The sequence below is a fragment of the Hevea brasiliensis genome, chromosome 4, assembly GCF_030052815.1.
Source record: "Hevea brasiliensis isolate MT/VB/25A 57/8 chromosome 4, ASM3005281v1, whole genome shotgun sequence".
Lineage (NCBI taxonomy): Eukaryota > Viridiplantae > Streptophyta > Magnoliopsida > Malpighiales > Euphorbiaceae > Hevea > Hevea brasiliensis.
The window spans coordinates 107,609,450-107,622,721 of NC_079496.1; the positions used below are offsets into that span (position 1 = coordinate 107,609,450).

At 36.3% G+C, this 13,272-nt stretch overlaps 1 protein-coding gene across 3 annotated transcripts; it reads right to left on the bottom strand.

Annotated features, from left to right (window-relative positions):
• Positions 1–942: 942 nt before the first annotated feature.
• Positions 943–5,784, bottom strand: LOC110647171 (BEL1-like homeodomain protein 3). Of its 3 annotated transcripts, none has more exons than XM_021800877.2 (5): positions 4,424–5,768; positions 2,353–3,741; positions 1,664–2,019; positions 1,476–1,536; positions 943–1,321 (listed from the first exon to the last, which is right to left on the bottom strand). In XM_021800877.2, the coding sequence occupies exons 2-5, from the start codon at positions 3,568–3,570 to the stop codon at positions 1,163–1,165; spliced, it is 1,794 nt and encodes a 597-aa protein (XP_021656569.2). In that variant the 5' UTR covers positions 3,571–3,741; positions 4,424–5,768; the 3' UTR covers positions 943–1,162. The 3 variants fall into 3 exon arrangements, 1 of the variants encoding a protein (XP_021656569.2); XR_009148292.1 differs by having other exon boundaries at positions 1,260–1,321; positions 1,610–2,019; positions 4,424–5,780; XR_009148293.1 differs by lacking the exon at positions 943–1,321 and having other exon boundaries at positions 2,348–3,741; positions 4,424–5,784.
• Between the last annotated feature and the right edge of the window lie 7,488 nt (positions 5,785–13,272).

Consider the following 13,272-nt stretch of genomic DNA (forward strand, 5'->3'; position numbering starts at 1 on the left):
CAGCGTTGTTTGACACTTAATATAATTAAAAAAAAATAAATTTATTCAAAAAATTTATTTTAATATATTTTTATTATAAATTTAATTATTGATATTAGATAACATTTAATAATTTTATTTAAACTAAGTTATCTTTTAATTTATTTTTATCTTCATTGTGTTTGAAATTTTATTTTAATTTTTTTAATTATAAATTCAATTTTTAAAAGACATTATTATAATTAAAAATTAAAATATTAAGAGTCTTTTTTAAAATATTAAATTCGAGTAAAATATTCAACTTTATCTCCACATGACTATTAAAAATAATTTATCAAATACATTCGTAAATTATATTTCTATTTTAAAGATATTCAACTTTTAATTATATTTTTTACTTAAGCATTCACATTATTAATGATCTTTTGAGTCAAGAATTACAATTATATCTTTTAAAAATTTATACATACAAAATTTCTAGTTTGATTTAGGCTAAATACTACAAAATTAATATATATTAATATAACTAAAATTTTTACTAAAATATATAATTTAATAGATTGAAGTCTTAAATAAAAATTATAAATAAAAAATTTAAATTATTACCAAACAATCCGTGAATATATATATATATATATATATATATATATATATATATATATATATATATACACACACTCAAGCAAAACAGCCAGGCATCTATCATCATCTCAATCATCCTCTCAATTTTTTTTTTTTTTTTGATGCTTGAGAAAGCATCACCCTCTCACTCATATAATGATGGTGGGAGTTGTAGCCCCATTGTGTTCCCGTTCCGGTGAGGCACCTAACAAATGCTATTGACGCACCTCCAATTTTCTTTCTATATCAAGACAAACATTAAATGCCATACACCCACCCTCCTCTTCCACACCCACCCCTAAAAAAAAAAAAGAAAGAAAGAAAGAAAGAAAGAAAGAAAGATGGCGATGAACATACAAAAATAATTCCATTGCATCTAACTCACTTGGATTCGGATTGTTTGATGAGACATCTAAACATTAATCGATCATTTTTGCTGTGATATCCAACTTTATGGAGCATTATATACAGTTGAATCCAATTTATGAATGTTTCTGCTCCTCACGTCCATTGAACAATATGTAAAGCTTTGTCCCATTGCCATACATATCTACCTTCAACTTTAATTCACATTAAATCTTAGATTGCTGATGTGGTTTCTGTGATTGCTATTTGTTCCATCTTCAATTTGCCGAACTTTCCTCCTGTTCATCTCAGCACACATTTCCTCGATCATCGGTTTCCATAATCGAACTCGAGCATTAATGAACCAGTTGGAAACCTTCTCATCATATACCAAAATATCACAAAAGAAATTATTAGATCATCAAACTATATGTTTTGATCACTACATATGTATTTCCCCATTAAGCCAATTATTATAGTGTTTCTAATGTACATGCAATTTTCAGGTTAAATGAAACCAAGATATATACCTGGTTTCTTGTCAGTCCACTCTTGACTGCGAGCAAATGCTTCTCGGCATCTTTAGGGTACCTGAGATGCACCAAATGTATTAGAACTAAAGCTTGGGGCATAATGTTAAGCCTCTGAAATTCATTTCACTAACGTTGAAGCCATGCACAACATTATGCGTACGATGTCATCAAGTAAGAGAGCTCACGGGTGAAGAAAGTTCTGAAACATCCATGCACGCAGCACTGAGACAGATCGCTCCGGCAAGCCTCTCTGGTGCCTCCATAGCTGATGATCTTTTTTCTTCAGTTGCTGGAGTGTCCATTGCTTTTGGAAATAGGAAGTTTCATGAGATCCTTCTGCCTCTTTTGCACGTCCACCATCAAAATGTGCTCCCATAGCAAGGATTTGGGTGCTGATCCTCCCCTTAAGGCTTCTATACAAGAAAGAAATTGCTTGAAGAGCAAATCGTGTGTGTATTTGAGGATCCAATTCAGTTGCAGCGTGGAATGCAGATACAACTGTGTGTATCTCATCCAAGCATTGGTTATATCGGTCATCAACCTTGCAAAATAGTATGACAATGATGCCTAGTTAGTGTACTGAAAGCAGCTAAATTAGAAGTATAACTGTAGTGAAAGTTGTGAAACCAAAACAGCAAGTCAAGGACAACAACACTTTTGACCTGATCAAATTGCTTGGTGTTAAAGATTTTGAATTGTTCAGTTTCAGTTTCGATCCACATAGCTAGTTAGTTTGACATTTTATTATATCTATATTGTATCGATTATAATGAAGAATAAGAGCAGCTCAAGTCTCATTCAAAGAAAACATGATACGTAACCATAAAGCCACCACAGAATTAGATAGTACTAATAATTAATTTAACCACCATACAACTTGAAGTAGAGTCAGCAATTGAGTCTTCTTTGCTTCCAGTGCCCGTTTCTGCAGTGCTGGATCCACTTGAACTCCAAATCTACCATCCACCTTAGGCGATTCATCAGGACCCATCAAATGCATCCTTCCCTCCATAGGGTAACGCGAAGAGGATGGTATATTTGCCCCAATCTTGATCCCACTGGTTGATAAACTCATCTGGTCTAGATTCTCAAGAGAGTAAGTTGCAATTTGAGCAAGTATTTCCTGCATTACTTGAAGATATCTGGATCCTGATATTACTTGTGCGAATTGACCAGCCCCATAAGAACCACAACTCAGACAAAGCTCCTTACTGCTTGGAGAAGTTCGTTCTGAGCATAACCTTGTTTCTTTCAAGCAGTGGTGTGTTACACCAGAACAAGTTATCTCTGAGCATTGATCTGGGACATGAGACCCATTTATGGCAGAAGGCTGAGATGTAGCCAGACTTAAAGATAGCTCATTACTAAAATGACAGGAAGCATAAGGATTATCTGTGCTCACATTCACACTATTAGTAGATATCCAGCTATTAGGTTCCAGAGTTCCTATGGATGAATAAGATTGAAACCCTGTCCTTATAGGGGTTTTTCCAGAATGCTCTACAGGAGCGGCAAATCGGTTAATCTCCTCCTTAGCATTCATATCACCAAATACTTCACAGCACCCATAGTCTACAGAAGACGCAAATGAAGAGTTTAAACCATTAGAGAAGTCATTAGGAACATAAGTTCTTAAAACCTCTAAAGGATAAATTGAAGATTCTGAAATTGGTAAGTTGGTCAGATTTTCTTGAAAACCATTTCTTGAGGCTACAAGAGTAGCAAACGCAGGACCAGATATTGAAGTTCCACCCACTAATTGTTCTTGAAACTCGGCACCTCTAATGATATTCCTTTCAAGAGATGTAACTAATACCTCTGAATTGACAATTGCAGCCCGATTATCTGTATGGAGACCATTCACAGGTGCCCCTCGCAACATAGGAAGCACTGTATATCCCTCCAAGGCCTGGTTTTGGTTGTTGAGGTCAAATGAATCAAACTGGACAACTGAGTTTGGGGTTATCTGTGACCCAATTCCTTCCATGGCAATGGAATTCCTGCCGGTTATATCCATAGGAACACTAAACAAACGACTCTCCATCATATCAGACCAACCAATAAAATCACAAGGCAAGAGGCAAAACCGCATTAGCTTCAAAATTATCTAATCTTCTCATGCTTAATTTATATATTAGACCATTTTTCATCTACAGAACCTCATTCTTTACTCCTCTGGGAACTCTTCTCAGGAAATACAATAATTCACTTGCTGGGGATATGCTGTGTTCTTTTGATGATCTATATACCAAGTAACATCCACCTGGAAAAATTTGCAATAAAGCGCAAAGGTTGGAATACCAGGGAAGCATGCAAAAAAGTGGTTTTAACTTTGAAAGCCTATTTACAACATTCACATCACGTTCACTGCACAAGCCCACTGACACACACAAACCCAGACCTGTTAAAGACCATAGACCATGCTTGGGGAGTAGTTGATAAGACAATAACCTTCAATGCTTAAGACACATAAATCACAATGTCATAATTTAAATTTCTTTAAAAAAAAAAAAGAAAAGAAGTGAACAACTGTGACCAAATTGTGCACAAGGGATGAGGCTAGCAAGGAAAGATAACAAGGACATTTTCTACCACTCAAGGTATTATAACATGGATCAAATTCAAAATGGACTGCTATTAGGAACTTGGAAAAGCCCATATTTCGAGCTGTTAATTATAAGTTTATAACAATATTATAAATCCCACTAGCTTCCAATAAACACACAGACACACAAAACTAAAAGCATGGATAACACAACCCAAACCCAGTGCTAAAACGGAATGAAAATTAAAATTTGCAGCCAAGAAACTCAAATTTGTGATTTAAATAAATGCATGGAAGTGCCCATATTCTGAGCGGCTAATTTCAACACACACAAATAGGAAAAATGCTGGAAATATTCATCAGTAAACAAAGGAAATTGAAAGCATGTAAACTAACCGACCTTTCATTCATTTGCTGAGGAGCTATCACCGACCAAGAGAAAAACCCAACCTGGGAAACTAGAGTTTTGCAGCCAGCAATAAAGTGAAGAATTTTGATTCAGATTCATAGGATTTCTCAAAGCAGACATGAGATAGCTTTCAACACTTGCAAGACAAAGTGGTTTGTTTGTATGATGATTGACACTATATATAAGCTTCCTCAGAAAACCCATGACAAGCTACTTCAACATGAACTTCCCAGTAAGTCATTGGTTACTCTTTCTCCATGAAAGACTGTAATCAAAAGCCAGAAAACAGTGCTAACTTTTGTTTTTTTAACGAAAAAGAGAAAGAGCAAGGTGAAAAAGCCAACAGGGACTCAGGCATTTACTTTCTCTGAAAGGCCGAAAAAAAAACAGAAGAAAAAAAAAACCCACTAAGAAAAATAAATAGAAAAGTGGGTTTCACTTGCACGATCAGAAAAGTGGCATTCTCTGCAATAACCCCAAAATTCGGACTCTCACGCCCGAGACTCAAAGCTCACAAACACAAATGGGTCTTGCAAAAAAAGGACACCAATGATATCAGAAAACTCATTATATAAGCAAGAAACAAAGTGCCTAAAAGCCAAAAAAAGCTTCTGCAGTGATGGGGGGAGATACATGAAATGGACCCATTAAACTTTAAAATGGAGAGAAAAAAAAAGCCACATAAGAGCAAAAACGAGGGGAGAGAAGAGAGAGAGAGAGAGAGAGAGAGAGGAAACCAAATTACTCTTTGGTGCAGTGTCACTTATTTCTATCGCAGGCTTTTTAGGGCCCATCTCTTCCCTTTCTCTGTCCTCCTCGCCACCTTTCGTCATCTGCTTCAATCATCATAATTAAAATATCTGGATTCTCTGTTCAACATTCTGTTCATGGCAGGTCTTCTGAGCACCAATTTTCAGAGAAAAGTCCTTTCCTTTGCTCTTTTAGCTATTTTAAGACGACAAGCTAATGGGATGAGAAGGAAAAAAAAAAAAAAAACAGTGAGAGAGAGAGAGAGAGAGAAAATGGGGTAAGAAAGCTATGCAGTTTCTTCTCTTCAGAATCCAAAACCTAAAACCCTCAACCCAAGTGCAATTGTGAAAAGAGAGATCGAAAAAAACAATTAAGAAAAAGAACACACTGTTTTAGCAAGTGTACTTCAAAGAGCAAGTGATGCAAGCAACACTAAAGATGATGAGAAAAATCTGGTGGGCAGATCTTTCGCAAATTTACTGAAACAATCACAAATCCTATCTACTTGTTTTGGTTTTCTATGGGCCAAAACCATACTCGGAGATTATCATAGATAGATAGGTCTTCTGTTATATAACATGATGCTTGCCTATGAGAGAGTATGATGCAAACACTAGTTTCAGGTGATCTTTATGATCATCATGCTTTTATATCTTTACAGATAAATCCTTATGACATGCTTTGGTTGTGATGTGATCTTACAATCTTTCTGCCTCGCACTTTTCTGCTAATATGATTGTAACGAAGTTTGTCCCAAACTGAAACCAACCATAGTAATTGATGCCAGCACTGCCATAAATATTTTTAATAAATTTATAATTTAAAAACTAAAATTTCAAGCAATTCTTTTTTTTTTTATACGTCCTTCGCTAAAATTATTATATTCACACTAAAAATTTAGATTTAAAATACTATCAAAATTTAGATTTAAAATGCTATTTATTTTTGTCTATATTTTTTAAAAAATAAATAATTATTTACCTCATTTATTATTATTCTTAAATATAATTAAAAATAAATATAAAAATAAATATATATTTAATATTAATTTAACCTTTAAAAATAAATATATTTATTTATATTAATAACTTATAAAAATAAAAAAATGATCTCTCTTCCTATTTTAATAAATTATATTATCTATCTTTAAATTTATTTTTAAAGATAAATTAAATTGACTTTAATTATTTATACTAAAATTTCTAAATTTACTTTTAAAATTAAATAAATTTACCTCTAATATTTTCTAAAATTAAATTATCTTGTCATTACATATTAATATCTTCATATATTTAATTATTAGTATAAATACATTTATTTATCTTTAATACAACAATATTTATTTACTATTATTATTTAAATAAAATTTATTTAAATTACTAAAAATAATAAATATTATTTAAAATAAATAAATATAATTAAAAAAACAAACTATAACAAGCTGGCCCTATATTTGGATCCCAATTTTTACTTAAAATTTCAAGGAAAAATTATTGCTGTCACGACCCAACCTATGGGCCGGACCGGCACTAGGACCTGGGCCAGCCTAAAGCCCCCGAGGCCCGTAGTAAGCCTAACTGTTCATTAACCCAACTCTAAGGCCCATTTGGACCCAATTTCAAGAAACCAACCGGACAGAGTTCAGCCATAAAGTGGAACTTTCAACGGGGAGTTTTTGACTCACCCGACCTGTAAACAAAATATATCATCAATTGGGGAGCTCAGCTCACCCTCCACATACTCATATCAGCATAAAAATAAATGGGAGCTCAGCTCCCTCATCCAATTCATCAAACATGCATATAATTTTACAGGTCCACATGACAATTTATATTACAGACCCGAATCATTTAAATATTTCTAACACATGCAGAAATTTTAGAAGTAAATAAAATTACAAAACTATTGATAAACAACCTGCGAAGGAGAAAAGCAGGTTAACCACAATAAAATCCTCCTGTAGCCTGAAAAAATATTGAACAGGAGTGAGCGTTCGACTCAGAGAGTAAAATATCAATTTTAACCATAATCTCTATAACTATCTAAAACTAATGCACCCTGTAGAGTGAAATGCAACATCAACAATATTTTCACATCATAACATCAAAAAGGTAATTTGGAGCACTCACGCACCCTGTAACATCAATCATAATATATGGGAGCTGATCCCCTATACAGCTCTCTTAAATCCAACTGTGCCCAAGAACTCATTTCGGACTTCCACTTAATAACCAAATCGGGGTCCCAAATAAGAACTCAAGCCGTGTCTACCCCGAAGGACCGGTCCCAATAAGATCTCAAGCCGTGTCTACCCGTCCTATCCATAGTCCACACCACATCACACGCACGCCAACGCACGCACACTGCTCCAAATTACCACAACAACATCCATGGCACGCTAACAGTTATGAATGCAACATAAATCATGCCTAGAGTTTAACTACATAAATATTTGCATATAAGTGATGCATGGGCATGCTTGAACATATAATAATATCGAAATTACAATTAAAATTAATATTTTACTCACAGACTTGACAGCAATTACTGTGGCGGTTAGGAGAAGGAAGAAGGCATCGCTCACCGACAATTATATTACAATTATTTAATACAAATGACTCAATACAAATCAAGAAAAGACCCAATACGTCCTAAGTCGTGCCGAAAATCCGGCAGAGTCTCCCCTATACCTAGGACCTACCCAACCTGCAAAAGGGCTCAAAACACACTTCTATATCCACAATCAATCACATCACACAGCCCCTCCTGGGCCCATCAAATCAATCATCCATCACAATATGTAAAATTTCAATTTAGTCCTTATAATTGATCATTTTTGCAAAAACTGCTCAAATAAGCTCTAAAAATTATAAAACTCGCCTCATGTCCTTAGAAATATTACTAAGCTATTGCAAAAAGAATCGTAATTTTCTAAGTTACCACGAATATTTTATGGATTTTTAATCCTATTTAAGCACTAGAAAATTACAAAAAGCAACGTCGGGTTTACCTTTGCCGATTCCGACTTCAGAACACGCCGGATGCCTGACAATGGTGCGGTAGCCAAAACCTCGATCCACCCGAGACTTTTCCTAGTAGGTTCTGTTCGCCGGAAATTCACAGATCCGGACAACTGTCGAATTTTCGCGAATTGAGGATACCTACACGAAGCCCCATAATAATATATAAAAAATCAGGGGTGTTACATTCTTCCTCTTACGTAAAATTCGCCTCGAATTTTACACAAGCGTAATAAAGTACATGATTACACATTGAACAGATAAGGGTACTTGCTACGCATGTCCCGTTCTGACTCCCAGGTGCACTCTTCCACTGACTGGCTCCTCCACAAAACCTTAACCATAGGGATCTGTTTTGATCTTAGCTGTCTCACTTGGTAGTCCACTATGGCTACAGGTTGCTCCTCAAATGTCGAGTTCTCCTTTAGTTCTATTACATCCGACTGTAGTACATGAGAAGGATCGTGAATGTATTTCCTGAGCATGGAGATGTGAAACATGGGATGAACGTGAGAAAGGTTGGGTGGTAGCTCCAACCGGTAGGCAACTGCTCTAACTCTATCAGTAACCTCAAAAGGTCAAATATACCGAAGTGCCAACTTGCCCTTCTTTCCAAATCTCATGACTTCCTTCATTGGAGAAACCTTCAGGAATACATAGTCGCCCACTGCAAACTCCACATCTCTCCGTCTGGGGTCTGCATAACTCTTCCGCCATCTTGAAAGTCGCTCGTTCCCTGATTAAAGGAACTATCTCTGAAGTGTTCTGCACTAGGTCTACATCATGCACCTTCGCTTCCCCCATTTCCGTCCAACACAGAGGAGACCTACACTTTCTTCCATATAGTGCCTCATAGGGTGGCATCCCTATGCTGGAGTGATAACTGTTGTTGTAGGCAAACTCCACCAAAGCTAGCTGCTCATCCCATTGACCTCCAAAATCCAAAACACTCATGCGAAGCATGTCTTCCAGTGTTTGGATTGTCCTTTCGGACTGTCCGTCTGCATGCGAGGGTGGAAAGCCGCATCAAGTTCAATCGTGCTAAGTGCCTCCTGCAACTTTCTCCAAAACCGAGAAGTGAACTGGGGCCCTCTGTCAGATATTATGGAAGCCGGAACTCCATGCAATCTGACTATTTCTCGAATGTAGAGCCGGGCGTACTGTGCCACAGAATATATAGTCTTCACAAGCAAGAAGTGAGCTGATTTGGTTAGGCGGTCTACAATTACCCATATCGAATCATATCCTCGCGTGGTACGAGGTAACCCAGTCACAAAATCCATAGAAATCATTTCCCACTTCCATTCTGGGATAGGGAGCTCTTGCAACTTCCCTGACGGTCTCTGGTGTTCAAACTTCACCTTCTGACAAGTCAAGCACTTGGACACAAAGTCTGCTATGTCTCTCTTCATGCCATTCCACCAATAGCTATCTTTCACATCATGGTACATCTTGGTGGAACCTGGGTGGACACTGTACAGTGTATAGTGTGCCTCTCGCATGATTTCATCTCTGAGATTGTCCACATCGGGCACACATATCCTAGAACCTTGCACTAGGGCACCATCATTGGCAAATCCAAACTCACCACCTTCACCTTGCTGTACTCTTTCTATGATCTTCATTAATTGTTGGTCTCTGTGTTGGAAAACTCTAACTCTATCTCGCAAGTCCGCCTCACCAAAAATGAGCCAACAAGACCCCTCATCCGAAAGATCTAGGATTAAACCTTGTTCCATCAACTCATGTACTTCCCGAATCAACGGTCTCTTCTCTCACAAATGTGCGCCAAACCGCTGTAAGATTTTTTTGCTTAAAGCATCTCTACTACATTGGCCTTCCTGTGGTGGTACCGATGGTGCAATCATAGTCTTCCAGAAGCTCCATCCATCTCCTCTATTTCAAGTTTAAATCCCTCTGTTGGAAGATGTACTTCAAACTCTTATGGTCGGTGTATATCTCGCACACTTCACCATACAGGTAGTGTCTCCAGATTTTTAGTGCAAAGACTACAGCCGCCATTTCCAAATCATGAGTGGGATAGTTCTGCTCATGCCTCTTCAGCTGCCTTGAAGCATAAGCCACTACTTTTCCATTTCGCATCAAAACACACCCTAGGCCAACTCTAAAGGCGTCACAGTACACGTTGTATCCTTCACCGCTCATAGGTAGTGTTAACACAGGGGCAGTGGTTAGACACTCCTTATCCTCATCATTATAACTGACTCTATCGAGCTCTCTTCCTGTCCTTTGCATCTTATCCACTTCCCTTTTCCTATTTTTGGTATTGTTGGTATCTTTTCAACCTGCTGTACTTATTCCTTAATTTTAGTCCTATCTCATCCTTACACCTTTTCCTTCAAAAATGTCTATCCCATCATCAACTTTAACTTTCTTTTTATTTCTTAGTCTTATCTTGATTACTAGTTTCATTACTTCAAGAATTCTAATCCTATGATTTACTCCTACCAGCACATTCTTCACTTTATGTAACACTTATAATTACCCATAGAAAATTTTTCTTGTATCCCCTTTTTTCCAACTTAACTATCAAAACATTATCATTCCCTACCAGCCTTAGTAGGAAATTGCTTAACCTGGATGAATATGAGCCCCATAAACTATAAGTTCCATCTGAACTAACACGACTGTAGGAAATATGTGCCATGCCTTAATTCCAAACAAGATACTTCACGTGTTCATTCTCCTTAATATAATCATATATACTGCCCATAGCTTTCTAAACTTCAACCTCAAATTACCCATCAGCAACAATTTCATCTATTGAAACTCATCCATAAATAGTACTTCATCTAGCTCATAGTTTAAAACAGTCGCAAACCTTAGTAGCTAACTCAATTTAACTCCTGTCATTACTCTGATCGTCCTTTCATACTTAACACTAGGTATGCATTTACTGTCATTCTCATATCAGGAAATTGTATATGAATTGGTGCCTATCAAAATCTCAAATAACTAGGTCTCCTTGCCTCGCCTCGCTCCTTATATAACGCTCTGGAATCAAAAACACGAGATAAACTTGAAAAGAAAGAAAAATATCCTCTATATTCAACTACGCCCGATTGTCCATATAATAACGTTTAACCTATGTTTCTTAGTCTTTCTCTTTAAATTTCATCATCTCCTAGCACAATTGTGCTCTACCTATAAGGTATCATCTGCATGAACCCTTTACTGTACCATCGTCCTTCCTGACATAATATTTTATAATTTATTAACTTTACTTATACTCGACCTATGATTCATATCCATCATCGTTTATATTGTGCCCTTAACCCTTGTTGAATCCTAAAAGATTTTTCTCGCTAATAGATTCTTTCAACACTAATTCCACCCTTATCTATGGTCATTAATTTGATCCTTAAACTTTCTAGTGATTTATTACCATCCATACTTGTCACTTTTTATTCTACCCTCATCGTTGCTGCGTTATTGCTTCACTGCAAAGTGATTATGTTGATCACACTAAAAATGTTTGCCTGACATTCATAACGAACCTCTAACTACCTTCTCACTATCTCAAAAGTCTAACCTAAAACCTATGTGTCATTATCTATCATTCTTTTCCTCTCATCATACCTATTTGATCCCTTAGACTGACTTTTATTCAACTTACTGCTTACTAACTTCTCTTTCTCTACCTATTTAGGTAATCCGCAATACCATCGCACACCTTCTAACATTTACTCATTATTATTGTATTCCATACCTCCATCACTTTTCTCATTAATGTGGTCCTATTTTGGGTTTTCCATCCTTGTCATTCTCCTTGCCAAGAATAACACTTAGCCTATCCTATATCTTAACTTTGTTCCTTTTATTATGCGCTCTTTAGGTTGTCCTTTCATTTATTTCCTTTGTCTTACCCAAAATAGAACTTGACTATTCTATCCCTGGTTCCATTCTTCTTCCTAACATAACAGTTGTACTTGCTAACTATATCTTTCAGAGTCTCTATCGTGTTATCATATGTCTGTACTACTCAGATTTGGTCCTTTGACCACTCTAGCTAGTACTCCCATTGGCACTTAGATTATATTGCATCTGTAATCAATTATCCCAATTTTCATTCTACACTTTCTCTATCTACTGGCCTTCTGTGATTTATCTTCGCTAATTTATTACTCTTAACACTATTATAATTAGATTTTACTACTGTTTGAACAATATGAAGTCAGAAAGGAACTCAGGAAATTGCAGTCATACCTTTTTCGTATGATTTCTATTCTTATCATTTAGCTTACATAATACCCTTACTACCTCGAGAACTGATTCTGCAGTAATTTTATTGATTATTATTTTTTTTTTATTATTATTATTATTTTCCATGTTTACTCAATTCCAAAACTTAAGATTTCGGGCACCCAAACCCGTCATCCAATTCAAAGGATTTACATCCATCGTGATCTGATTATATATGATTCCTATAATGGAACTTGTATCCTCTCCAGGATACCCGAGCCAACTACTCTCTACCACACTCTACAGTCCCATCTGGGGCACTATTTTGTGGGTCACCATTATTAGTAATAACTTTCGATCCCTTCTGAAAAGATAGGACTATACCCTAACTTGCTGCAACAAAGGTACTACATTTACCACCTTGCCCAAAACCATGTCAAACTAATGTCTCTCTTATCATATCATAGCTCTGTAAATCATATATTCATAGTTTCGACCTTCTCTAGGTAGTAGGGTTGTACTTTATTCCATACTGATACACACAAGGTATACTATTCTCACTAAGCTCTAAGCAAAATGTTTGTCATACTGCAAAAACCATCCAAAATTCCATACCGAAGACTAGATGGTCTCACTCTATAGGTGTCACATTTACTTTGCAACTAGTCCGAAACCTCTGGTCTGATAACAACTCTTACTGTAACTCTAGCTCATGCTAGGGTAACTGGGTCACTGACTCTAGTTACCACCTAACTGTGACCTTTGATATTCTAGCTCTAGATCCCTAACCAGGAGTTCCCAACTCCTTTGCAGATATAGAACTCTGTTCTGGCATTACTGTACCAAAACAGAGACTGCCTACAACAT